The sequence below is a fragment of the Callithrix jacchus genome, chromosome 6 (genome assembly GCF_049354715.1).
Source record: "Callithrix jacchus isolate 240 chromosome 6, calJac240_pri, whole genome shotgun sequence".
NCBI classification, from domain to species: domain Eukaryota; kingdom Metazoa; phylum Chordata; class Mammalia; order Primates; family Cebidae; genus Callithrix; species Callithrix jacchus.
Window position 1 is genome coordinate 140915970 of NC_133507.1, and position 27242 is coordinate 140943211.

Consider the following 27242-nt stretch of genomic DNA (forward strand, 5'->3'; position numbering starts at 1 on the left):
ACCATGTGTCAGCCCAGTGAGAAGGTCAGGAGAGAGGTATCCTCATGAGCTCCTGATGCTCTGCTGGATACAAGGTCTGGCCCCTCTCCATAAGATGAGCTTCAGAATCCACAAGGAGAGTGCTCACCCAGAACAAGTGACAGACAGGGCCAACTCAGGCACGGGACAGTCACTCTTTGTGCCCCATGGCACCCCAAGTCAAACAGTGCTGGGCCCAGGGTCCTGGGAGCAGGAACAAAGTTGGAAATGGAAGCCTATGCCTATTAAATGATAGGAAAGTCCTGAGATGAGGTTCAGAGAAAATGGTTTGTGAGCTGACAGGATGAGGAAGCAGGGAGGCTTAGAAGGTAGAAGCAGGGAGGCTTGGAAGGTAGATACAAGGAAGAAAGATCTTTAAGGGTTGCCGCAGAAGGAAAAGTCCAGGCCATGCAACTGAAACTGTTTATTGAAACCTCAGTTCTACAAAAGCGTGAAAAACCCTGATACAAAGCAGTGTCCAGAGAGGCCTGGGAAGAGAATACCCGGGAGAGGAACCAGAAGAGAGGGAAGCCTAGGAGCAGGACACTAAGAGAACACTGGAAGACAAAAGGTCAGGGTTGAAGGTCCCAACAGTCCTTCGCTCCATTAGACTAAAGCTAAGGAACCGGAGTGAAAAGGGTTCCCTGCCTCACCCAGCAGCTCCCACCTGACCCCATCAGTCCCTGGCTCTTCTGCCTCAGGGACATCACATAGGCCCATGTCAACATTTCCTTCCTCCTCTCACCCCACTTCCCTTATCTCCCACCTTTACCCTTCCATCCTAGGGAACTAAAAAGTAAACGTCTAGAAAAGCCCAGGGAGGCAGAGAAGGGCTTCTACTATGTCCATCTGGGACATGTCCCTGGTCACCAAGTGGAAGCTCTCCCTGGCACAATCACTGTCCTGGTCAAGCAGCCAGCCACTGAGGTCTAGGAGTGAATGACCTTCAGTCCTTCTGCCCCACCACCCCATAAGCTCCCACTCAGGAGGACAGGGGATCTGCCAAGGACCCAGAGAGGCAGAGAGGATCTAAATCAAGCTTTGCTCCTCCAGGTTCTCAGAACTCCCAAACCCTCTTAATGCATTCCTTGGAGCCCCACCTAGCCTGGGAAAATGAAAGACTTGAGGCGAGCCAGCTCCATGACGCTGAAAAGGGAACACTGCTGGGGCTGGGGAAGTGACGGGGGCACTGGACTCCAGGGCCAGGGGGGAGCCAGGCCATAGGTATGGTACCAGGGGTTGGGCTGCCCAGCAGGGACTGTACGGTTGGGGTGGTGGCAGGCACGGCAGGTTGGGGAGTCTCTCTGGAGCTTCTGGCAAAGGGGGCAGTTATGAAGAAGAGTAGGAGGGGCAGGGGGCTCTGGGGGAGGCAATGGTGGAGGAGTCAGCGAGGCCAGAAGACTGCCCCAGAGTGACTGCAGCCCTGTGCTGCCTTCTAGGCAGCTGGAGACATTAGCAGGAGATGGCAGGCATTGTGGCACAGAAGGTATGCAGGGCTCCAGGAGGGACCCGGAGGTCAGTCCAAGGTCAGGTGGCCCAGGTGCAGGGGTGCAGGATAGCCCCAAAGACTGATGTATTACGGCCACCGATGCCACAGCCAGGGCCACACTGCTCACATATGCCACAGCTAACAGGCAGGACAGCTGCAGGAGAGGAGGTAAGAAAAGATTCTGACTGTCTTTAACACATTCTCACCCCTTATCTCTAGAAACTTGTGTTCCAGTTGGAGCTCTCTATAGCCATTTATACGCCATCTTGCCCATCTATTCTCAACCCCATCTCTCAGGCCTTGCAGCAATCACTTCACACCATCCCACCCTACATACCAGCCTGCTGAAGCTCCTGTCCTTCCAAGCCCTCCTCACCTTTACCAGCCGCTGGCAGAGGGAGCCCAGGGCAAACTGCCAGGTTGGCTGCTCCAGCAGCACACACAGGTCTGTGTAGGTGTACCAGCCTCGCCGCCGTCCCTGCTGCTCAGCCACACTAGGGGAAATAGAGAAATGACAGAGTATTCAACTCTCCCTCAGCCAGCCCAGTAGCACCCTCGTCACCCAGGACCCACCAGGACACACTGGGGAGCTTGTTAAACCGACAGATTCCTAGGCTATCTGCTGATCTAGAAACTAAGGATGAGACCAAGACCTATATTTTATTTACTTTTATTTATTTATTTTGTTAAGACAGGATCTTGCTGCTTCCCAAACTAGAGTGCAGCAGTGCAATAATAGCTCACTGCAGACTCAACATCCTGGACTCAAGTGATCCTCTAGCCTCAGCCTCCTGAGCTGGGATTATGGGTGTACTAAACTGCACCTGGCTAATATTTTATCTGGTAGGGTCAGTGGTCTTGCTATATTGTCCAAGCTGGTCTTGAAATCCCGGACTCAAGCAATCCTCCTGCCTTGCCCTCCCAGAGTGCTAGGATTACAGGCATAACTACTGTAACCCAAGATATGTATTTTAAATAAGCTGCTTCCCACCTTCCCAAAGATGATGATGAAGAGGACACATACGTTTGGGAACCACGATCTTGGCAATTCTCTTTCTTGTCTCCTTCCTTTCCCATTTCTAGCTCCTATGGCTGAGGCCTCAGCCCCCCCAAATCCCTCAAGCCCTTCTTCTCAACTCCTAGAACCTACCAGCTCTCCAGCCAGCTCAGCACCTCAAAGATCTCTCGAGGGTCAGTGTAGAGACGCCAATCCTGTAAGGGGAGAGGACACCAAACCAGACTTGGATATGAGCCACAATCATTTAAAAATAAGAGCCATAGCAGCAACTACAACCATCACTATGGCTAATGCATATTTGGCACTTACTATGTGCCAGATACTGTCTCAAAACCTTTTACATATTAACTCATTGGATCACTACCTGCCTGGTTTCACATTATACCCTCCACTAAGGAAGAGGAGAGAAAATGATGCTGAGAATGGTTCATGCCCACAGGGAGCTAAACATCTAGAGGCAGAAAAACTATGGACACAAATACTCAGAACCCAATATGATAAACTCTGACTCAAGAGTGTACCCTGTGGGGCCTGACTCAGAGTATACCTGTGGGACCCTGGAGGAATAGAGGAATAGAACTTCACTGCTCTAGAATCTCCAAAACTGTGGTTAGTACTGAAGAGATAGAAAATGAAGACACTAACACAAAGGCACAAGAAAGACAGAAAGACAAATGACAAACCAACAGAAAGCTGTGCAAGAACAAAGGACTTAAGGATGATAAAGACGGGCCAGGGAAACTGAGCAAGAGAGAGAACAGCTACTCACCATGGCACTCAGGAAGCCCCTCTCCAAGGCATTGAGAGTGGGCACAGCCACACCCCCAGCAGCTCCCCATTCATCATTGAAGACCTCCTCCTCCTCCCCTTCATCATAGAGGTACTTACTGGCCACCATCTGCAGAGGAACCACAAGTGGTAGAGCAGAGCTCACAGCAGGTTCCTGACTCACTAGGGAGACAGGGAGGAGGTGTCTTACCATAGAGATCAAGAACAAGTCAGAGGATGACACGTGCTGCAGGTAGTCTGGGTTTCGGTGCCGGAGCCGTTCAATGTACACCAGAGCCAGCATCATAGCACATGGGGAGATACACGCCTCCCTGAGGGTAGAAAGTATCACTAATTAAACCCAAGGGTCCTTCGACTCCTGCAAGTTTTAAGATGCTAGCTCCTGTCTTTACCTCTTATGTTTGGAAAAAACTATTCCTGGCTGGGCACAGTGGCTCATGCCTGTAATCCCAGCACTTTGGAAGGCCAAGGTGGGTGGATCACTTGAGGCCAGTAGTTCAAGACCAACATGGTGAAACCCTGTCTCTATCAAAAATACAAAAATTAGCTAGGGGTGGTGGTGTGTGCCTGTAGTCCCAACTACTAGGTAGGTTGTGGCACAAGAATCAATGGAACCCAGGAGGTGGAGGTTGCAGTGAGCTGAGATTGTGCCACTGCACTCCAGCCTGGGCAGCAGAGCAAGGCTGTCTCAAGAATAAAAAAAAAGAAAAAGAAAAAATTATTCCTGTTTCTCTAGGATCCAAACGCTCTCATCCTATCCTCATTTCCAGGCTCACCGGGACACATGAGCTACGTATTTCTTCTGGAGTCGGCGAATAGGGCTAGGGGCTGCCTTCTGGAGCAGTTCCACAGCAATGTCTGCAAGGGACAGAAGGCAGGCCGAGTGAGCAAGTAAGTACCCACCCCAACACGCCAGTCCCCACTGCTAGCAGAAGATGCAGATCTGTATTTTCTGAGGCCTTGGGGACAGGACCAGGACCACAGTAACAAAATAGAAATTTTGTTACACTGAGACAAAAGCCCATTCCAAGTTTGAATTTCAGCTCATTCTAGCAGGAAAGCTTACTGCCCTGTCACCTGAAATTATCCAGATTTGTCTATCACTGCTGTTCATCTGTGGCATAAACAGGCCTTGTTTACTTGGGGAACATATAATGGATATCCTTGGAAAAATAGATTTTCAATATATAAATCAAGAGTGGTTTGTACAGACATATGTGGCAACAATGTTTTTTATTCACTTGGGCTAAAAGAATACAAACTGTCCTCTTAAATCAAGTACCAACAAGCTAGCAATGAAGAGACAGTGCAGCCACGGGGCAAACCTTGAGTCCTTTTAATGGCTGATAACAACCCCATTTTCCTGCTTCTCACTTGTTCAGTCACACAACACTGCCTAACCTGCCACCGGGCTGGAGAGTTCCTCCAGGCTACAGTTGGCTTCCCAGTCCCAGCCATAGTAGAGCCTCCTTCGGATCCGGGCACTCAGCTTCTGGTGTCCTGGGAGGAACTGAAACAGGGCAGGCGCAGCGGAGGGTGAAGGGCAGGGAAAGGTATGATGGAGATCCTGGCTCCGGGCTGGAAGTCGGTGCGGGGGACAGGTCGGCCTCACGGCCAGGAGGTCCATGCCATACCCAGACCCACATTCTCTGAATCGCTTGCCAATGGCAGCCTGGTCTACAAAAAGAGGCTCCCCTGCACCCATCGAGGGCTCCCCGGGAGAAGTTCTCCGAGAAGGGCCCTCGTCCGGCCACCCCTACCCCCATTCCTATACCCCGTGGCTCTCCCTCTGGGCCAAAGCGGCCGCGCCTTGAGGAGGCACTGCTCGAGCGGCTGCCGCCCAGTCCCGGCACGGGAGTCAGGCGAGCTCGCGGCGCTGCAAGAGCCCAGAGGGACGCGCCAGGAGGCTGGGGAGGGGGCGGGCCACGCGCTCACCGTGAAGTCCTGGAAGCCGGCGAGGGAGAAGGTGCCTTCTTCGTCCAGCAGGATCCCGGTCAGGTCCATCGCGCCTCCGCCCTGCGAAGGTGAACGGAAGGGAAGCAAACGAGTTGTCGGGGGCGCGCGGAGCTGTCCTCGCCCGCCCACCTTGCACGGCTGCCTCCCGGCTGCTGGCCGCCGCCCTCGCCCTCGGAGCTCCCTCCCCCGCGGAGGCGGAAGGCGGGGCCCGGGCTGGCGGGCGCCTCTTCCTGTTCCGCCCCGGGCTTGGCGCCGAGCGGAGCCCTAGGCCCAGGGAGCCCGGCGTCGAGCGTCCGTGCAGCGCTCACCTCGCGGAGTAGAGGGGAGACCTAGCTGCGAGGCGCGTAGTGCTCGCGTGCCGCGTCCGACCGGCGTTTACAAGCTGCGGGGATGCCGCCCGCGAGTCGGCGCTCGGCACTTCCTGCCGCCCGCTCCGCCCAGCCTCCCGCCCCACGGGCAGGACCCGGACTCGAACTCCTGGCCTCCCCAAGCGTGGTCAAGTCCCAGAGCTGAGCCCGAGGCGCCCTTCTGAGAAACGGGGACGATTCCTAGGGGACCACGCCGCACTGAGGATGAAGGAGTCAGGCAGACCTTTCCGTAGCAATGGTGAAGTTAATGGGAATAAGACGAGACGCACAAGCAGTTGTTCCCAGTTGCTTTTTAGAAAGGGAGATTATACGCACTCAGCAATGCGTATGAAAAGCATCTGAAAGGATACACGAGAAATGTATCAGTGGGTGAACTATGGACAAGGAGGAAAAGAAACCCAGGGGTTCTTTTTAGTGTAATCTTAACTTTTAAACCAGAGGTTACTGCGGAAATTCTGTGATCTTAAGCGAATATAAGGCCCCAAAACGTGTCAAAACGTCCGCCCAACAGTAAACTGCATCTACCCAAGGTTTTGTTTTTAAACCCACCTCCGGCCCCCAATCTCATGCTTGAGGAGGCCGAGGTGGGAAGGAGCTCCGATATGTGGAGGCGGGAGAGTTTAAGGAGACAAGAGAAAAACAAGCTTTCTGAGTAGACGAAGATGTTTTCGAGTCTGTCGAGTCACGCGCTGGTGTGTGTTTGTTTACCCGCTGAGGGGAGGGAACTGGGAGGACCAGTGCGTTGAGGGTTGAGAAATGGGACGGCCACCGCCCTTCCCGAGCAGAAGCATATCCTACCGGGGATACTGGGCGTCTGGAAGCGCACTTCCTGCCCCACACCGGGGATACCGGGGCACCACCACACTCCCTAGCCGCCCGGCCCACTGTGGGATAAGAAACCGGGCTCAACTGCCCCGACCCGGACCCGGACTCAGACCCAGGGTGATTTTGACAGCCAGAAAACGCACCTGAGTAGGCGCAGGGTTAGCGGCAGCCGCCGGCGCGCAAGCGCGGGTCGCCCTATCCGGGTGGTTAGGCCGCGTCACGTGACGGACTCAGCGCTCTGTCGTCACGTGACGTCCGTCTGCAGCCTCTGCTGTCCGCCGCTGCGCCCCCTTCCGCCTGACGCGCCCCCGGCGGCGGCCGCGCAGCCCTGGCTCCTCGCGGGCTCGGGCGGCGGCTGCGGCGGGGCTATGGCGAGCGGCGGTGGCGGGGGTAACACCGGCGCAAGTGGGGGGCCGGGGATGGGCCTAAGCCTAGGCCTGGGTCTGGGTCTGAGCCTAGGCATGGGTGAGGCCACCGGCGAGGCAGAGGAGGAGGCGGCGACGGCCGAGGCGGTGGGACGCCTGGCCACGACGCTGTGGCTGCGGCTCCGCAGTTGGGAGGCGGTGCTGGCGGCGGCGCAGCGGCTGCTGGTGTGGGAGAAGCCGCTGCACAGCCTGATCACGGCTGCCGCGCTCAATGGCCTCTTCTGGTAACGGCCGCGGAGGAGGGGGCGGGGCCGGGCTGAGCGGGAGAGCGGGGGCGGGGGGGGTCGAGAGCACCATTCCCCTTTCTAGGTTATCAGTTGGCCGGGCGGAATGACCCATCCCAGTTTTTGCAGGCTGACATCCGCTTAGGTTGCCCCTTTTTTCTGTCTCTGAGTCGCGAGTCAGGCCTGGCGGTGCCATTCCCCCATCAGTAGGCGCCTTTCCCCCTTCTGAGATGGATGCAGGAGCCTCCCTCACCCACTCACTGCTGAGGTGCCTGTCTCTCCCTAAGGTTGCTGTCTTCCTCGTCCCTCCGGCCCTTCTTCCTACTCAGCGTCTCACTTTTGGCCTATTTTCTGCTGGATCTCTGGCAGCCTCGCTTTCTCCCTGACGTTTCAGGTGAGTGTTTCTTCAGTAAGCACCCTTTGGGCACTTCCTGGGTGCCTGATTCCGCTGGGCGGGGTTGAATGGTGAGGGGAACGGACAGCAGGTCACCTGCCTCCCAGGCATACCCCCCTTCCTTTTTGCAGGGTATTGTCTAAAATAAGAGTTGCCCCTTTCCCAAATTAATATTACTGCAGGTGCAGTGGCTAAGATTGTGAAGTCTGCAGCCATATTGCCTGGGTTCCTTTCCCTGCTCCGCCACCTACCATGCCTGTGACCTTGTAAAAGTAGCTCAATCTCCGTTTGCCTCAATTTCCTTATCTGTAAAACACAGATGATAGAACTTGCTTCATAGACAGGCGAGGAGAGGATTAAATGAGTTCATACACATCCTATACTTGTGATAGTGCTTCACATATAATATGAGCTGTATAAATGGGACGTCCGTGTTGCTTTACTTGTTATCCATATAATTTACTTAACAGGTGATGGGCTGTGTATGAGTTGCTTGGGATATAAGCATGAGTAAAATGTGTTCCTATGCTGGAGACACAAACAGTAACATGTGACAGCTCCCCAAATGGCATCTGAAGAAAGTGCTCTGGGGCTGCAAATGAGGGACAACTATTCCTGCCTCAGGGAGTGTCTCCCAGGGCCCCTACCACTCAATAATTTGTCCCCCTCCTATCTCTCTAGCATCATCCCCGGAGGAGCCACACTCTGACAGGTGAGTGCAGGCTACCTTTTGAAGACAAATGCCCACATCCTGTCCTGCTTGCCGGTGCCGGTATCACCCTGGAGCAGGGCATTGCCCCAGCATTGTGAATGGACTGGTAACAAGCCATGGGTTTGTCATGGTCCTAGGCTCCCACGTAGGTGTTCGCGTGCCTGCTCCTTTTGGGGCAGAGGGTTGGGTCCTCCTGACTTTGCTTGTGAAGACCAGGACAGCCTCCTTTTGGGAGGTGGGGTTGTTCACTTTTTTAGACGGAAGGTATCATTGGCATTCTCAGAGGGATTTGAGTGTCTAGGAAGCTGGTATCTGAGGCCTCCAGGGGTCATGTCATGTCTCCCCAGTGAGGGTGCGGGGTCAGGCGCCCGGCCGCACCTGCTGAGTGTGCCCGAGTTGTGCAGATACCTGGCTGAGAGCTGGCTCACCTTCCAGATTCACCTACAGGAGCTGCTGCAGTACAAGAGGCAGAATCCAGCTCAGGTAACCTCCCCCAGATCATCCAACAGTTCACTACACACTGAAGGGGAGTAGAGGTGGCAGGGATGGGGGTGGAGTGACATAAACTCCCCGGTTGGAGACCCTGAAAGAAGAGGCCTGGGTGCCTCCTTGAGGCAGCATTGACAGCTAGTCCATGGTGTAGGAGGCAGTCTCACCTCAGGAAATGAGCTTCTGATAGCTTGGCACTTTCTCCTGCCAAGGCAGACGAGTGTGAATTACAGGAATTGCGCACTATCTATTGCCAACTTCCTGAATTGGTGGTCTTGAGCATCCTCTTAACCAAACTGGACCACCACATTCCTCAAGGACATACCCATCTTTCTACAAGCTGAACAGTAGTTTCTTTTCCAGCTGAGTGGGGCACATATTTCAGCCTGCTGTTCTTAGACTTGTGCTTTTCTTTGCAGTTCTGTGTTCGAGTCTGCTCTGGCTGTGCTGTGTTGGCTGTGCTGGGACACTATGTTCCAGGGATTATGATTTCCTACATTGTCTGTGAGTAGGGTCTGTCCCTGCCCTATTTAAAGCCCTCTCCTTTCTTCTTTCTTTGTACTGATCCAGAGGGAAGACTACTCTCTCTGCTCAGTTTCTGATTTGTGGAGATCTCCAGGGATGCTTTAGTAGTAGTAACTGTGGAAGACTTACCTGGGGAGGAGGGCAGTGGATGTGGTGAGAAGAGGTTGGCACAGCCTTGGGAAATGACTTTCCCTACCTTCAGCACTTCAGTTTAAGGACCAGTTGAATGGGGGCCCTTAGGAAATTGGCATAGGGAGCTCTTAGTTGACTTTCTTAACCCATAGTGTTGAGTATCCTGCTGTGGCCCCTGGTGGTTTATCATGAGCTGATCCAGAGGATGTACACTCGCTTGGAGCCCCTGCTCATGCAGCTGGACTACAGTATGAAGGCAGAAGCCAATGCCTTACATCACAAACACGACAAGAGGAGTAAGGGGCTCCCCTAATTGGAGGGGGAAAGACGGGGAGGGCCTTGGTTTGTGGTTCATGAGGTGCCCTGGAATTTAGATCTTATACAGTTATTTGGCTGTGTTTGTCTTGCCTCCCATCATTCATGCTTGGTCACTGCCCTACTACTCTTGCTTTTCTAGAGCGGCAGGGGAAGAATGCACCCCCAGGAGGTGATGAGCCACTGGCAGAGACAGAGAGTGAAAGCGAGGCAGAGCTGGCTGGCTTCTCCCCAGTGGTGAGGTCCAGGGAAGATGGGGGTATCAAATAGAAAGCCGGAGGAAACATCTTTGCTTTGGAGCTGCCACCTCTAAAGGAGGTGGAAGCCACAGGTTTGGGAGAGGGGATGCCCCTGATAAATTTGTTCTCTTACCCCCTCATGTGTCGTGTTCATCTTGGCTCTCCTGTAGGTGGATGTGAAGAAAACAGCATTGGCTTTGGCCATTACAGACTCAGAGCTGTCAGATGAGGAGGCTTCTATCTTGGAGAGTGGTGGCTTCTCTGTATCCCGGGCCACAACTCCGCAACTGACTGATGTCTCTGAGGGTACGGGGAGCCCTTTGCTGCCCCCTCCTCACCCTACCCCTGATCTTCCTGTTTCCTACCATGGGTACTTCCTGTGCTCTCTGGCCTACTGACTTTCTAATTCTACTCAGCTCCTAAAAGACTCTAGCAGGCCCATTACCCATTCTTTTTTGTTTTTTTGGTTTTTTTTGAGACGGAATCTCACTCTGTTGCCAGGCTGGAGTGCAGTGGTGCCATCTTGGCTCACTGCAACCTTCACCTCCCTTGTTCAAGCAATTCCCCTGCCTCAGCCTCCGGAGTGGCTGAGACTACAGGCACGCACCACCACACCCGGCTAATTTTTTGTATTTTATTGGAGACAGGGTTTCATGATGTTGGCCAGAATGGTCTCGATCTCCTAACCTCGTGATCCACCTGCCTCAGCCTCCCAAAGTGCTGGGATTACAGGCATGAGCCACCGCACCTAGCCACCATTCTTAATTCTTTGTTCTCTGTACAGATTTGGACCAGCAGAGCCTGCCAAGTGAGCCAGAGGAGACCCTAAGCCGGGACCTAGGAGAGGGAGAGGAGGCAGAGCTGGCTCCTCCTGAAGACCTACTGGGCCGTCCTCAAGCCCTGTCAAGGCAAGCCCTGGACTCAGAGGAAGAGGAAGAAGATGTGGCAGCTAAAGAAACCTTGCTTCGGCTCTCATCCCCCCTTCACTTTGTGAACACGCACTTCAATGGGGCAGGGTCCCCTTCAGATGGAGTGAAATGCACCCCTGGAGGACCAGTGGAGACACTGAGCCCCGAGACAGTGAGTGGTGACCTCACTGCTCTGCCCAGCACCCTGTCACCCCCACTTTGCCTTGCTGAAAGTGACCCGGCCCCCTCCCCCTCCCCCTCCATTCTCCCACCTGTTTCCCAGGACTCACCCCAGCCCCTGCCTGCCCCTGAGGAAGAAGAGGCACTCACCACTGAGGACTTTGAGTTGCTGGATCAGGGGGAGCTGGAGCAGCTGAATGCAGAGCTGGGCTTGGAGCCAGAGACACCCCCAAAACCCCCTGATGCTCCACCCCTGGGGCCTGACACCCATTCTCTGGTACAGTCAGACCAAGAAGCTCGGGCTGTGGCAGAGCCATGAGCCATTGGGGAAGGAGCTGCAGGCACAGTAGGGCTTCCTGGCTAGGAGTGTTGCTGTTTCCTCCTTTGCCTACCACTCTGGGGAGGGGCAGTGCGTGGGGAAGCTGGCAGTTGGATGGTAGCCATTCCACCCTCTGCCTGCCTGCCTGCCTGCTGTCCTGGGCATGGTGCAGTACCTGTGCCTAGGATTGGTTTTAAATTTGTAAATAATTTTCCATTTGGGTTAGCGGATGTGAACAGGGCTGGGGAAGTCCTTCCCACAGCCTGCGCTTTCCTCCCTGCCTCATCTCTATTCTCATTCCACTATGCCCCAAGCCCTGGTGGTCTGGCCCTTTCTTTTTCCTCCTATCCTCAGGGACCTGTGCTGCTCTGCCCTCATGTCCCACTTGGTTGTTTAGTTCAGGCACTTTATAATTTTTCTCTCCTGTCTTGCGTTCCTCTCTGCTTTATTTCCCTGCTGTGTCCTGTCCTTAGCAGCTCAACTCCACCCTTTGCCAGCTCCTCCTATCCCATGGGCACTGGCCAAGCTTTAGGGAGGCTCCTGGTCTGGAAAGTAAAGAGTAAACCTGAGCCGGTGGGTCAGGCCAGTAGTTACACTGTTAGGTCACTGTAGTCTGTGTAACCTTCACTGCTCCTTACCCCATTCAGCCCGGCCTTTCATGATGCAGGAGAGCAGGGATCCCACAGCACATGCGCCAGCGCTGGAGTTGGTGAGCATACACTCTGTCTTGAGATGAGGGGCTTCCTTACTGCTCCTCTGGGTGGTCCAAGTGTAGTGGGACCCCCTACTAGGGTCAGGAAGTGGACAGTAACATCTGTGCAGGTGTTGACTTGAAAAATAAAATGTTCATTGGCTAGAACTGCTGCCTGCCTGACTGAACTGCCTCCTACACCCTGCACCACATTTCCTCCTCACCTTTACCCGCTTTACCCTAGTCTTTCTGGCTGTTTATTACCTTGGTGCAAAACAGGGCTGAAGCAAGGATCACCTTGACAACCCTAGCTTCCCCTTAGCCATCTTCCCAACAGTGTGATCTGTTTAGTGAGATGTAGCATGTATGAATAAAATGTACGCAGGAGGAAATTGCCTTGTCTTCCCAGTCAATAGAAATTTGGTACCATAGCAATTGTGTTCTACCATGTGGCCTACAACCTTAACACTGTTTTCTTAAGAAGTCTTCACCCATCTGCATGCTAACAGCTCACTCAGCCCTGACTTATCTATACTGGGGAAGCCAAACGAGCAATAGAGGACATTTACCTGTGCTAGAAATGAGTTGGAGCCAAGGAACACTGAAGAAATAGTATCTAATGGTTACTGAGTGCATCGTATGTGCTTGGCTCTGCTCTGAGGGATTTATATGTATTAACAAGTGTTTTTGCTCACAACTCAGATATATACTGCTATTAACTTCATTTTATAGACAGGCTAAGTTTCCTGAAGGCCACAGGTCCCTGTGGAGCCAGAATCCAAACCCAAGCAGTTTTGGCTTCAGCAAATGCATCAAACAGTAAGGCCCTGACCATTAATAGGGCACAGATAGGAAGATGCATGAGGATTGGAGAACTACAGAGAGAACCAATCTGATACTTGCTTCACAAAGAGTGGACATGGCAGTCCTTCCTCTTTGGGAAAAGCCCAGAACTGAGCAGATGGCCTCCTTTATGAGTTCATGTCCTCTGCCTTTAGCTGGAGGTACCATATGGCAATGCTACCTGTCTTTCTGCTGGAGGTACCATATGGCAATGCTACCTATCTGAGGTTGATTTGATTTCTATGCCATATCATTCCTAAGTGTGTAAGAATTTTTCTCTTTCCTTCACATTTGACAGGGTTTCACTGAGCCCCTGTCCTGTGCCACTGAAGGAACTTGAACTTTTCATGATCTAGAGATTTCACAGGAGAATGGAAAAATAGTTATAATCAATAAGCAGGCAATTCAGGAAGAGTAGAATTAACCAACCAGGTAATGACTGCCACATGTCCTATCTTTAATCCATTTCCTTATTAAACTTGGACATTGAGAATAGAACCAGAAGCTTGTAGCTGGATCAAAATAATCTCCATAGGCCTGGAGTTTCATGAGGGTCTATTTATATTCACCATGGTCTGATGGTTGCTAGATATTTGTCTATGATTTTTTTTTTCCATTATCAGGTGTCTTGGCCGTTTCATGCACCATGATGAAAGGGCCAAAGATTTTCATATGAGTAAAAGCAGAAAGAAATGTGAAACCTACAATTAGGCTAAACAAAAATCAATTGGAAAAGTATAGGCTGGTGGGAGAAGAGTTGGCTACATGTTTATGCCGGGGGAGGGGGAAGTACATTTTAGTTAGTTGTGTATTCAAACAGCTAATAGTTCTATGTTGTTGCTCATAAACTTAACTTTTAGACTGTTAATAGAAGTGTAGTCTCCAAAACAAGAAATGTGATAAGAGTATTCTAATACTTCCAGAGAATGGTGGCCAGGCGTGGTGGCTCACGCCCTATAATCTTAGCACTTTGGGAGGCTCAGGTGGGTGATTCATGAGTTCATGAGCTCAAGACCGTCCTGGACAACATGGTGAAACCCCAACTCTATAAAAAATACAAAAATTAGCTGGGTGTGGTGGCACGTGCCTGTAATCCCAGCTACTCTGGAGGCTGAGGCAGGAGAATCGCTTGAACCTGGCAGGCGGAGGTTACAGTGAGCAGAGATTGTGCCACTGAACTCCAGCCTAGCAACAGAGTGAGACGCCCATCTCAAAAAAATAAATAAATAACTTCCAGAGGATGGCTTGCTGTGCTTGAGGACAAACTGTAGTCTGTCCAGGAGAGGACTGCTAGAAATGAAGGCTGAAAATCATATAACAGACTGTTGAAGGAACTGGGAATCTAATCCAAGAAGAGAGCTGAGTGGGTTCACATCAGCAGGCTTCAAACTTCAAAGGTTGTAGGACTTCAGAGGGCAGATATGACTTGAGTTTGGTTGATAATAGTGCTAGGTAGAATTTAATTTTCTAGTCAAGGGAATATTGCAAAACAGTATTTTATTTTAATGATTTTAAACGATCTTCAAAAGTATAATGATCAAGGGTAGTGATTCTAAGAATAATTCTATCATGGAAGGACAATATATTACCATATTCTGCTTTTAGTGTCCAACTAAAGTCACCTTGGACTTCTCTTCCTCTGTCCACTCCCTTAAAAGTTGGTATTGTTCTGGGTGTCAGTGGCTCACTTATCTTTGCATTCTGCTCACTCATTCTGGACAATTTCATATATTAACCCATTTAGTTCCCACTCAGATTTGGATGACTTCCAAATCTTACTTCATTTCCTTTCCCAGAAATTCCAACTAGGCATCTCCACTTGAGTGTCCCACAGGTACTGCTATGGTTTGAATATTTCCCCTCCAAAATTCAGTTGAAATTTAATCCCTAATGTGACAGTATTTTTTTTTTTTTGAGACAGTTTCACTCTGTGTCCAGGTGCCAGGCTGGAGTAGTGGCACAATCTTGGCTCACTGCAGTCTCCGCCTCCTGGGTTCAAGCAATTCTGCCTCAGCCTCCTGAGTAGCTGGGACTACAGGTGCGTGCCACCACACCCAGCTAACTTTTTGTATTTTTTTAGTAGAGATGGGGTCTGTTACTGGTCTGTTGTGATGCTGTGCTTCCGTGGTCACGTTCCATGTCCACTCTCATGTTCTCATTCTGCACCTGGCTCCTTTTTCTTAGAAGAGATAATCAGTAAAAGCAATCTAAATCTTATTGTCTTTGTTCTTTCTTAACAAGTATGGAAAAGTGCTGGTGCATTATGCTCCTTACCTCATCTTGGCTACCTGAAAGCTTTGGGCCCCCACCTATATGACATGTGATGTACTTGATCACCAACCACCAATGCCATGCCCTACCTACCCTGCTCCCAGCTGTGTACTCAATAAAAGAGTGTCCAGGCACTTGGGGCCATTGCTGGACTCCATGCTTTTGTTGGCAGTGGACCCCTGGGTCCAAACTCTTTTCTCTATCTCTGTGTCTTATGTCTTTTATTTCTGCAGTTTCTCATCTCCACACTAGCAGAGAGGGGCTCAAAGGACTCTGTAGGGCTGGACCCTACAGCCGGGGTCTCGCCATGTTGCCTAGGCAGTGTGGAATATTTAGTATCATCCGCACTTGCCTGCCACCCATTTGATGCCAAAAGACCCCTCCTCTTGCCTCCCCACCCCTCAAATCTCCCCTGGAGACAAAATGGCCCTGGTTGATCACCCCTGATCTGATAGTACCCTCCGGCTATATGGAAAAACTGCTAAACTTGGAAGCAAAAGGTGAGTTTCAACCCTAGTTTTGCCACCTGAATATAGACGTTTATACACACACATTTCAAAACAATGCAAAAATTACCTGGCTGTTCAACTTCCTCTCTCTCCCCATGCCTCTAATGGAATATTCCAACCCCAGAACAGTGGGTATTTATAACCCTCCTTATTCCTCTTGTATTTGCATCTTTCAGGCAGGAACACATTTCTGTCCATCTCACCTAGACAATCCTGAGTCACTCTTCAAGACTAATCTAAGTGCAGACAAGCTAAAAGCAGGCCCCTGAAAGGTAGAGGTGGCTACCCCATGGCAGGAGAGGGCTCAGAGGCTCTGATGAAACATGCAAAGCCACTAGTGCCTTGGTTTTAATGTTAAGGGACCACCTAAACTTTACTGAAGATGAAGCTGATTCTGGCTGAAGAAAACAAAAGTTGCCAGGAAGCTTCTCAGGAAGTAAAATTGAGGAACAGAGCTCACATCTGACTCAAAGCACGTTTGAAGAGACAGAACACAAATAAGGCTTGGGTTCTTTGAAAACAGAGTCCCAACGATTGATAGGAGCTGGGGTTCCGGAGAAGGTCTAGGTAGTTTCCTTTATCAGTTTTTTTTTTGAGATGAAGTTTCGCTCTTGTTACCCAGGCTGGAGTGCAATGGCGCGATCTCGGTTCACCACAACCTCCGCCTCCTGGGTTCAGGCAATTCTCCTGCCTCAGCCTCCTGAGTAGCTGGGATTACAGGCATGCGCCACCATGCCCAGCTAACTTTTTGCATTTTTAGTAGAGATGGGGTTTCACCATGTTGACCAGGATGGTCTCAATCTCTTGACCTCGTGATCTACCTGCCTCGGCCTCCCAAAGTGCTGGGATTACAGGCATGAGCCACCGCGCCTGACCGAGTTTTTTTTTGTTTTTGTTTTTTGAGATGGAGTTATACTCTTGTCACCCAGGCTGGAGTACAATGGTGCCATCTTATCTCACTGTAACCTCCACCTTCTGGTTTCAAGTGATTCTCCTGCCACAGCCTCCTGAGTAGCTGAGATTACAGGTGCCCGCCACCATGTCTGGTTAATTTTTATATTTTTAGTAGAAACGAGATTTCATCATGTTGGTCAGGCTGGTCTCAAACTCCTGACTTCATAATCCACCTGCCTCGGCCTCCCAGAGTGCTAGGATTACAGGCATAAGCCACTGTGCCTGGCTGCCTCCCTTATTTTAACAGACAAACCCCTCGGACTGTGCAGGGTTTTTTGTTTTTGTTTTATTTTGTTTCGTTTGTTTGTTTGAGATGGAGTCTTGCTCTGTCACCTAGGCTGGAGCACAGTGGCATGATCTTGGCTCACTGCAACCTCCACCTCCCAGATTCAAGTGATTCTGCTGCCTCAGCCTCGTGAGTAGCTGTGCGTGCCACCACACTGGGCTAATTTTTGTATTTTTAGCAGAGATGGGGTTTCACCATGTTGGCCAGGCTGGTCTCAAACTCCTGGCCTCAAGATCAGTCTGCCTAGGCCTCTCAAAGTGCTAAGATTACAGGCATGAGCAACCTCACCTGGCCTGTTTTGTTCTGAGATCAGATGGAGTCTCCCTCTGTCACCCAGGCTGGAGTGCAGTGGCACAATCTCGACTCACTGCAACCTCCGCTTCTCGGGTTCAAGCAATTCTGCTTCAGTCTCCCAAATTGCTGGGATTACAGGGGTAAGCCACCATGCCCAGCTATCTTTCTTTTCTTTTCTTTTCTTTCTTTCTTTTTTCTTTGAGAAGGCTGGAGTACAGTGGCTCGATCTCAGCTTACTACAACCTCTACCTCCCGGGTTCAAGCAATTCTCCTGCCTCAGGCTCCCAAGTAGCTGAGATTACCGTCACCCACCACCACGCCCAGCTAATTTTTATATTTTTAGAAGAGATCGGGTTTCACCAAGTTGATCAGGCTGATCTTGAACTCCTGAACACCTGATGTCAGGTAATCTACCCCCTTCAGCCTCTCAAAGTGCTGGGATTATAGGCATGTGAGCCACCATGCCCGGCCTGTGCAGGGTTTGGATCAAAGACTGGTACCCTGTCATTTTCACCCAGTGAATACAAGGAAGTTATGCAGAACAAGCCACATGCCCTATTCCCTGGGGAGGCAAGCTCCTCCTAGCCAGTCTCAGCAAGGTCTTGCCAGTCTGACATCCACAGAGCACTGAAAACCCTGGGAGGCATCAACAAAATCATTCTAGAAAACACTAAAGGAGGTGAACATGCCCAATACACAGTATTTCCTACCATTCTCTTCCCCACTTTTCTCAAATTGCCTCATGTAACACAACATCGTCCCTCCATTTTTGTCGATCTTCCCCAGCTCTCCAAACTCCACCTGTTCTGTGCCTCCTCTCCAGGTGAGCCCCTTCCCTTGTAAACTTTCAAATTCTGTTCTTCACTCTGGTGCTTATCTCTCAGTCCTTTCCAACAGATCAGACTAGTCTCTGCTTCCTCAGATTCCCAGATCCACCCACTAACCCAGCAGGACAAAAAAAAAGTCCAGGATCTGTAGTTGCCAGAGCCACAGGTCTCTTCTCGGGAGAACGAGGTAGAGGGTGATCATGCTCAGATAATTTTCATGTCACAGAATGTAAGAAAAATATCCAGATGTCCCTCACTGCAGGACTTACCCTCCTGTTAACAGCCCCCACCTCCTGCCCTTGTGGCTTTCTATCCTCTACATTTCTTTTTTTCCTCAGACGAAGTCTTGCTCTGTCTCCCAGGCTGGAGTGTAGTGGCATGATCTTGGCTCACTGCAATCTCTGCCTCCCAGGTTCAAGTGATTCTTCTGTCTCAACCTCCCGAGGAGCTGGGATTACAGGCACCTGCTACCAAGCCCAGCTAATTTTTGTCTTTTTAGTAGAGACAAGATTTCGTCATGTTGGCCAGTCTGCTCTCAAACTCCTGACCTCAAGTGCTCCACTGGCCTTGGCCTTCCAAGGTGCTGGAATTATAGGTGTGAGCCACCATGCCTAGACTAATTTATTTATTTATTTTTTGAGATGGAGTCTTGCTCTGTCGCCCAGGCTGCAGTGCAGTGGTATGATCTCAGGTCACTGCAACCTCTGCCTCTCCGGTTAGAGCAATTCTTCTGCCTCAGTCTCCAGAGTAGCTGAGACTATGGGTGCCTGCCACCACACTGGGCTAATTTTTGTATTTTTAGTAGAGACGAGGTTTTACCATGTTGGCCAGGATGCTCTCGAACTCCTGGCCTCAGGTAATCTGTCCACCTCAGCCCCCTGAAGTGCTGGGATTATAGGAGTGAGCCACCACACCCTGATCATTCTTTTTTTTTTTTTTTTTTTTAGTATTTTTTTTTGGGGGGGAGGAAGGGAGGGAAGAAGGACGGTAGGGAGGAAGGAAGGGATGAAGGAAGGAAGGAAGGAAGGGAGAAAGCGGGGAGGGAGGGAGGGAGGGAAGGAAGGAAATCAAGCAATGAGAGAGACATTGCTGACCTGGATCTAGAGGTTTACAAGTTGATTTTTTTTGAGAGAAGGAAAGAAAAAAAAAAAATAATAAGTAAAGGAGAGGAAGAAAGAGGAAGAGAAAGAGGGAGAGTAAATGGAAGTATTGCTTTATTTTGAAAAAACTTGGGTATTAATAATGGCCAATCAATGTTTCATTTAAACTTATGGGTAGGTGTGATGTGGTATTGACAATAATGTATATTTTGTGTATTTGAAGTGGAGAGCTCTATAAATATTATTAAGTTTACTTGTTCCGGATCTGAGTTCGAGTCCTTGATATCCTTATTAATTTTCTGTCTCATTGAATCTAAGTCTCGTATCTGGGTGTTAGGATCGTTAGTTCTTGTTGTTGCATTGATCCTTTTACCACTATATCTTTGTTGCTTTAAAATCTATTTTATCCAATACGAGAATTGCAACTCTGCTTTTTATTTATTTATTATTTATTTTTGCTCTCCATTTGGTTGGTAAATCTTTCTCCATCCCTTTGTTTTGAGTTTTTGTGTATCCCTGCATGTGAAACAGGTCTGGATGTAATATGCCATTGGGTTTTGGCTGTGTCTTTTGATTGGGGGATTTAGTCAATTTATATTTAGGGTTACTGCCATTTGATGTTGACCGGCTGTTTTATCCATTTGTTGGTGTAAATTCTTCTTTATGTTGGTGCTCTTTACTTTTTGGTGTATTTTTAGAAAGGCTAATACTGGTTGTTTCTTTCTGTGTGTAATGCTTCTTTCAGAAGCTCTTGTAAAGCAGGCCTGGTGGTAATAAACTCTCTGAGTTCTTGCTTGTTCATAAAAGATTTTATTTTTCCTTCAGTTATGAAGCTTAGTTTGGCTGGATATGAAATTCTGGGCTGAAGGTTCTGTTCTTTGAGGATGTTGGATATCGGCCCCCACTCTCTTCTGGCTTGTAGAGTTTCTGCTGAGAGATCTGCTGTAAGTCTGATAGGCTTGCCTTTGTGGGTAACCTGACCTCTCTCTCTGGCTGCCCTTAGTATTTTCTCCTTCGTTTCAACCCTGGTGAATCTAACGATTATGTGCCTTGGGGTTGCTCTTCTTGAGGAATATCTTTGTGGTGTTCTCTGTATTACCTGGGGTTGAATGTTGACCTGCTTTGCTAGTTTAGGAAAATTTTCCCGAATAATATCCTGAAGGGTATTTTCCAGCTTGGATTCGTTCTCTCCTTCGCATTCAGGTACACCTATCAAACGTAAATTTGGTCTTTTCACATAGTCCCACATTTCTTGGAGACTTTGCTCATTCCTTTTTATCCTTTTTTCTCTAATCTTTTCTTCGCGTTTTATTTCATTAAGTTGGACTTTGACCTCTGATATCCCTTCTTCTGCTTGAACAATTCGAGTGTTTAAACCTGTGCATACTTCTCAGAGTTCCTGTATTGTATTCTTCAGTTCCATTATTTCACTCATACTCCTCTCTAAGTTGTCTATTCTCAACAGGATTTCATCAAACTTTTTTTCAAAGTTCCTAGTTTCTTTACGTTGGGCTACAACATGTTCTTTTAACTCACCGAAGTTTGTTATTATCCATTCCTTGAAGAGTGATTCTGTCATCAGGATGCGCTCGTTCTCCATCAAGCCTTGTTCCATTGTTGATGTGGAACTGTGATCATCTTTAGAGGGAGAGGCGTTCTGACTTTGAGTATTCTCAACTTTTTTACGCTGGTTTCTTCCCGTCATTGTAAATTTATCCTCCTGTCGTCTTTGAATTTACCAACTTTCAGATTAGGTCTCTTGAGTGGACTTCCAGGTTGTTAGTTCCCAGGGCCAGAGCAGCGGCGTTAAAACTGATGGTGCTTTTCTGCCCAGGATTCTCCTGTCTGGCTTCCTTCTTGTGTCCGTAGTAGGCGACTCTGCCTTCCCGGGGCTCCAAACCTCGGTCAGAAGGGGAACCGGTCCCGTTTACTCTGCACTGAGCGCTGCCGCGCCAAGGTGCCATCACAGCTGCTGTGCCAGGCTCTGGTGTCCTGCTGGGGGCCCGTGCGGGTCCTCCAAACCTGTTTACTCTGCTCTGAGAGCTGCCGCGCCGAGGTGCCGGAGGAACCGCTGCGCTGGCCACGAGAGTCGTGCTGGCCACCCGTATGTTTCCTCCACTGGGGGATCTTCTGCTCCGTGAGCGACCAGAATTTGTCTGAAAGTGTGGTGTCCTCTAGTTCTCTGCGCTTTCCCTGAGAGCTGCAATCCCGGGATGTTAGCGATCGGCCATCTTGGATCGTTCCCCCCTGATCATTCTTAATAAGTTATATCATTACATTGTTAGTAGTCTAGTTACATAAATTGTATATGTAACTATACACACACACACACACACACACACACACACACACACACACACATATATATATATTTTTGAGATACCCAGGCTCCAGGCTGGAGTGCAATGGTGCCATCTTGGCTCACTGCAACCTCCTTCTTCCAAGTTGAAGTGATTCTCCTGCCTCAGCCTCCTGAGTACCTGGGATTACAGGCACATACCACCCATGCCCAGCTAATTTTTTGTATTTTAGAGATGAGTTTTCACCATGTTGGTCAGGCTGGTCTCCAAATCCTGATCTCATGATCCACCCACCTCGGCCTCCCAAAGTGCTGGGATTACAGGTGTGAGCCACCACACCCGGCCGTAACTTATATTTTTATATTCCCTGCATTGTACCTGCTTTCCTTCCCACCACCATTGGCGTCTTTATTTTGGCTTCTGTCTTTCATGAAAGAGACTTCCCTCAAATCCTGGTCTTCATATTTTAGCAGAGGCACTTAAAGGCCAACTGAATGCTCTCTAGGACTCGTTGATTGGCATCTTCCCTGCAGGGTGAGGTGGCAGAGACAACTATTGTGTTGAGAACTCTCAATACCCAGAGAACTTTTAGACTGCTCAGTTCTCCCAGAGAAGAATCCTGCAGCCTCCGGCCTGGGGAGCATGAACCTGGCTGCCAGTGCTCTAGAGCCAGGAGAAAGAAGCTGCAGTTTCTCTCGCTCTCCACCCTCAGCCGGCTGCGGAACTGAAGCCCAGGGCCTCACTGGTTCATTCTCAGGAGACAGTCCATGCACCTCCTGCCTTTTTTGGTGGGGGATGGGAGAGAGGCAATCACTCAGCTGACCAGGCTGGAGGAGGGAACATGGGGTCTAACTGCTCCTTATGTCGACTTTAAACTCACCCTTCATTTCCAGCCCCCTCCTTCCACCCCTACCTTTGCAAAGCTTGATGCTCCCAGTCCTAAGCTTTTAGTGGTTCCGAGTCAACTGTTGTTATTTGCACTGTTCCAACTTCCTCAGACCCTAGTCAGTTTTCTTTCTTCCAAAATGTTTTTGCATATCTTCATGTATTGTTTTCGCTTATGTTCTCCTTATTGTTTTACCATTATTTCACTGGGTATGGGAAAAAAGCAAACATAAAATTACATGCATTCAATTTAAGGCATTTAACAGAGTCTCTCTTCCACCTCCCACCTCTTGCACCCTCAGCCTCCTCTGAGCTCTACCTGAAGGTCATCCATAACCTTTGCGCTGCTCTCCCCGACCGCCTCTGGCTGGAGTGCATTTGGCATCTTGTCTGCCCGGAGCATTCTCACTGTGCCTCCCAGCCTCTCTCCTGGGCAATACTGGCTCCTATTTCCATGTCCAGCGCCTTCCCATTAGAGCATGGGTTTCAAACTTGGAGTTAACGAAATTAGCAGGCCACGAAATCAATTCAGTGCAGCTTAAACAACATTGATTTTATATTTATATACATTGGAAGGAGATGTAAGATATATTTCTTACAGTAGGTCAAGGCTGAAAAATTTGAAAAGCCACTGTATTTGATCCTTCTCACTTTGAACTAGTTGCTGCATCTGAGACCTGACAACTCTGGTTAATAATTAGCAGGTTATGGCCAGGCATGGTGGCTCATGTCTATAATCCCAGCACTTTGGGAGCCTGAGACAGGTGGATTACCTTGAGGTCAGGAGTTCGAGACCAACCTCGCCAACACGGAGAAACCCTGTCTCTACTAAAAATACAAAAATTAGCCAGGCATGGTGGCAGGTGACTGAAATTCCAGCTGCTCGGGAGGCTGAGGCTGGAGAATCATTTGAACCCAGGAGGTGGAAATTCCAGTGAGCCAAGCTCAAGCCACTCCAGCCTGGGTGACAAGAGCAAAACTCTATCTCAAAAAAAAAAAAAAATATATATATATATATATATATTCACACACTTATTTAGTGTGTTGAATATATATGAAATCAGTGTATAACCTGTAAAGTTATACGAATCTGAACTATTTATCTAAATTAGGCATCTAAAATCAGCTCACGGAAGAGCTAGTGCACCTGAGGAAAAATGGCTGAGTATTGTCACCAAGATTGTGTATTACACACCCAAGGGAGCAAGGCAGAGCTCAGGGAGGGCAGTCATGACAGCCAACTAATCTCCAGAGATTTGAAACCAGCTCAATCAAAGAGCTTCCCCATTCTGGTTCTCTCATTTAGATATTTAAATATCTTTAAATAAGATGTTTGATTATTGAGAACCCATGGGAAGATTTGGGATTTTCTACAAACACTCTGAGAAAAATCATCACTTAAGATTCCTCTTTGGGGCCGGGGGCGGTGGCTCACGCCTATAATCCCAGCATTTCAGGAGGCCGAGGTGGGTGGATCACGAGGTCAAGAGATCGAGACCATCCTGGTCAACAAGGTGAAACCCCATCTCTACTAAAAATACAAAAATTAGCTGGGCATGGTGGTGCGTGCCTGTAGTCCCAGCTGAGGCAGGAGAATTGCTTGAACCCAGGAGGCGGAGGTTGTGGTGAGCCGAGATCGTGCCATTGCACTCCAGCCTGTGTAACAAGAGCGAAACTTCGTCTCAAAAAAAAAAAAGATTCCTCTTTTCGGGCCAGGCATGGCAGCTCACGTCTGTAATCCCAGCACTTTGGGAAGCAGAGGTGGGTGGATCACAAGGTCAGGAGTTTCAGACCAGCCTGGCCAACATGGTGAAACCCTGTCTCTACTAAAAATTAGCTGGGTGTGGTAGTGCATACCTGTAGTCCCAGCTACTCCGGGGCTGAGGCAGGAGAATTGCTTGGACCCAGGAAGCGGAGGTTGCAGTGAGCCATCGTGCCACTGCATTCCAGCCTGAGTGACAGAGTGATACTCCGTCTAAAAAAAAAATTCCTCTTTTCAGTTGTTAAGGAGGGGCCAATAATAGATTTTTGGGAGGTAAATTTGTATAATGGAAAGAACATAGAACTGAAGACAATACAACAATTTGGGTCCAGATTCTGTCTATACTATAGCAAGTAACTTAATCTCTCTCAACCTCAGTTTCTTATCTGCAAAATGGGAATACATAATATCTATTTCAAAGGTTTTCTCAGGGGATTAAATAAGCTAACATATGAGGAAGAGCAGGACATGACAGTAAGTGTTAGTTTCTCTTTCCATGCCTTTTTCTTTTCTTTTTTTTGAGACATAGTCTTGCTCTGTCTCCCAGGCTGGAGTGCAGTGGTGCAATCTTGGCTCTGCCTCCAGGTTCAAGTGATTCTCCTGCTTCAGCCTCCCAAGGAGCTGGGATTACAGGGGCCCGCTACTGTGCCTGGCTAATTTTTGTATTTTTAGTAGAGATGGGGTTTCACCATCCTGGCCAGGCTGATCTCAAATTCCTGACCTTGTGATCCTCCCACCTCGGCCTTCCAAAGTGCTGAGATTAAAGGTGTGAGCCACCATGCCCACCCAAGACATGGTTTTTAAAAGATTCTGGGATCTCCCTCTTCTTTCTCTTGCTTCCAGTCCTGCCATGTGACATGCCTGTTCCCCCTAGGCCTCCTGCCATGATTAGAAGCTTCCTGAGGCCTTACCAGAAGCTCAGCAGATGCTGTCACCATGCTTCCTATATAGTTTGCAGAACCATGAGTAAATTTAACCTATTTTCTTTATAAGTCAACCAGTCTCCGATTTTTTTTTTTTTTTTTTTTGAGACGGAGTTTCGCTCTTGTTACCCAGGCTGGAGTGCAATGGTGCAATCTCGGCTCACCACAACCTCCGCCTCCTGGGTTCAGGCAATTCTCCTGCCTCAGCCTCCTGAGTAGCTGGGATTACAGGCACGCGCCACCATGCCCAGCTAATTTTTTGTATTTTTAGTGGAGATGAGGTTTCACCATGTTGACCAGGATGGTCTCGATCTCTTGACCTCGTGATCCACCCGCCTCTCAGATTTTTTTTTTAAAGACAGGGTCGCACTTTGTCATCCAGCTGAAGTGCAGTGGTGCAATCATAGCTCACTGCAACCTCGACCTGAGCTCAAGCAATCCTCCTACCAAAGCCTCTTGAGTAGCTGGGACAACAGGTGGATGCCACCATGCCCAGCTAACTTTATTTTTTGTAGAGATTGAGGTCTTGCTATGTTGACCAGGCTGGTCTCAAACGTCTGGGCTCAAGTGACCCTCCCACCTTGGCCCCTGAAGGATGGGATTACAGGCATGAGCCACCATTCCTAGCTAGGTCTTTCTTTTCTTTTTTTCTTTCTTTTCTTTTTCTTTCTTTCATCATAAAGTTTAATTATGGTTCAGAAAAAACTGAGAGGATAACTTTCTCTGAAAAAACATATTGACTGTTTATAGACTACAGTTATTATGGGGAGAGGCTGGTAGGTTAAATTATCCTATTTTTGAGAGAGATCCAGGATGGCCAATTACTAGCAGCTAAGGATTGTAGCTCCCAGTGAAAGCGCAGAGAACGAGAGGACACTACACGTTCAGATGAATTTTTGTTGCTTACGGACCAGGAGATTCCCAGTGGAAGAGCCCCACGGGTTGCCAGTGTGACTCTTGTGGCCGGCGTGGTGGTTCTCGGTGCAGAGTAAACGGGACCGGGTCCCCTTTTGGTCGATGTTTGGAGTTCCGGGAAGGCAGAGTCGCCCATTCAGCTGATTGAAAAAGGGACTCAAGAGGAAAGCCAAACCAGAGGTTCCCGGGCAGAAAAGCACCACGAAGCTTAATGCCGCTGTTTTAGCTGGCGCAGTGGGTTGCCAAGATTTCGGTGCTGGGAATTAACAAGTTAGACATCTACTCAGAGACCTAATTTGAAAGTCGGTAATTACAAAGACGACAGATGGATAAATTTACAATAATGGGAAGAAACCAGCGTAAAAAGCCTGAGAATACCCAAAATCAGAATGCCTCTCCCTCTACAGGGGATCACAGTTCCTCATCAACAGGGGAACAAGGCCTGATGGAGAATGAGTGTGTTCCATTAACAGAATTAGGCTTCAGAAGGTGGATAATAATAAACTTCTGTGAGTTAAAAGAACATGTTCTAGCCCAACGTAAAGAAACTAAGAACCTTGAAAAAAGGTTTGATGAAATCCTAATGAGAATAGACAATTTAGAGAGGAATATAAGTGAATTAATGGAACTGAAGAATACAATATGAGAACTCAGCGAAGTATGCACAGGTTTTAACAGTCGAATTGATCAGGCAGAAAAAAGGATATCAGAGGTTGAAGACCAACTTAATGAAATGAAATGAGAAGACAAGATTAGAGAAGAAAGAGTAAAAAGGAATGAGCAAAGTCTTCAAGAAATATGAGACTATGTGAAAAGACCTAATTTACATTTGATAGGTGTACCTGAATGTCATGAAGAGAATGAATCCAAGCTGGAAAATATTCTTCAGGACATTATTCAGGAAAACTTTCCTAACCTAATAAGGCAGGACAATACTCAACTCCAAGTAATACAGAGAACACCACAAAGATATTCCTCAAGTAGAGCAGCCATAATCGTTAGATTCACCAGGGTTGAAATAAAGGAGAAAATTCTAAGGGCAGCTAGAGAGAGAGGTCAGGTTACCCATAATGGGAAGCCTATCAGACTCACAGCAGAAACCCTACAAACTAGAAGAGAGTGGGGGTCAATATTCAGTATCCCCAAAGAAAAGAATTTTCAATCCACAATCTCATATCCAGCCAAACTAAGCTTCATAAATGAAGGAAAAATAAAATTTTTCACGAACAAGCAAGCACTTAGAGATTTCATCACCACCAGGCCTACTTTACAAGAGCTTCTGAAAGAAGCATTACACACAGAAAGGAACAACCAGTATCAGTCATCCCAAAAACTTACCAAAAGGTAAAGAGTATCT

The 27242-nt window shown here is 48.9% G+C and overlaps 2 protein-coding genes across 9 annotated transcripts; one reads left to right on the plus strand and one right to left on the minus strand.

The window, feature by feature from the left end:
- Nucleotides 1–427: 427 nt before the first annotated feature.
- CNPPD1 (cyclin Pas1/PHO80 domain containing 1) lies at nucleotides 428–6642 on the minus strand. 5 transcript variants are annotated; one of them, XM_035305789.3, is made up of 10 exons: nucleotides 6607–6642; nucleotides 5862–5976; nucleotides 5250–5330; nucleotides 4716–4824; nucleotides 4091–4172; nucleotides 3505–3625; nucleotides 3295–3423; nucleotides 2658–2719; nucleotides 1884–2001; nucleotides 428–1661 (listed from the first exon to the last, which is right to left on the minus strand). In XM_035305789.3, exons 3-10 carry the CDS (start codon nucleotides 5316–5318, stop codon nucleotides 1119–1121), a joined length of 1233 nt encoding a protein of 410 aa, XP_035161680.1. In that variant the 5' UTR covers nucleotides 5319–5330; nucleotides 5862–5976; nucleotides 6607–6642; the 3' UTR covers nucleotides 428–1118. The 5 variants fall into 5 exon arrangements, with proteins under 5 accessions (XP_035161680.1, XP_035161679.1, XP_035161682.1 ...); XM_035305788.3 differs by having other exon boundaries at nucleotides 5579–5976; XM_035305791.3 differs by having other exon boundaries at nucleotides 6437–6642.
- Nucleotides 6643–6733: 91 nt separating this feature from the next.
- RETREG2 (reticulophagy regulator family member 2) lies at nucleotides 6734–12184 on the plus strand. 4 transcript variants are annotated; one of them, XM_054257955.2, is made up of 10 exons: nucleotides 6734–7112; nucleotides 7400–7506; nucleotides 8188–8218; nucleotides 8566–8701; nucleotides 9127–9211; nucleotides 9517–9660; nucleotides 9822–9916; nucleotides 10089–10224; nucleotides 10703–10998; nucleotides 11110–12184. In XM_054257955.2, the coding sequence occupies exons 1-10, from the start codon at nucleotides 6832–6834 to the stop codon at nucleotides 11323–11325; spliced, it is 1527 nt and encodes a 508-aa protein (XP_054113930.1). In that variant the 5' UTR covers nucleotides 6734–6831; the 3' UTR covers nucleotides 11326–12184. The 4 variants fall into 4 exon arrangements, with proteins under 4 accessions (XP_054113930.1, XP_078184716.1, XP_054113929.1 ...); XM_078328590.1 differs by having other exon boundaries at nucleotides 8654–8701; XM_054257954.2 differs by having other exon boundaries at nucleotides 10703–12184.
- Nucleotides 12185–27242: the final 15058 nt, after the last annotated feature.

Coding starts and splice junctions, on each gene's coding strand:
- RETREG2 (XM_054257954.2), top strand. CDS start 6,832: ATGGCGAGCGGCGGTGGCGGGGGTAACACCGGCGCAAGTGGGGGGCCG. Junction 7,507..8,187: donor CTTTCTCCCTGACGTTTCAG/GTGAGTGTTTCT, acceptor CTATCTCTCTAG/CATCATCCCCGGAGGAGCCA. Junction 8,702..9,126: donor AGAGGCAGAATCCAGCTCAG/GTAACCTCCCCC, acceptor TTTTCTTTGCAG/TTCTGTGTTCGAGTCTGCTC.
- CNPPD1 (XM_035305789.3), bottom strand. CDS start 5,318: ATGGACCTGACCGGGATCCTGCTGGACGAAGAAGGCACCTTCTCCCTC. Junction 4,825..5,249: donor CCGGCTTCCAGGACTTCACG/GTGAGCGCGTGG, acceptor GCCCTGTTTCAG/TTCCTCCCAGGACACCAGAA. Junction 1,662..1,883: donor TCTGCCAGCGGCTGGTAAAG/GTGAGGAGGGCT, acceptor CCTCTCCTGCAG/CTGTCCTGCCTGTTAGCTGT.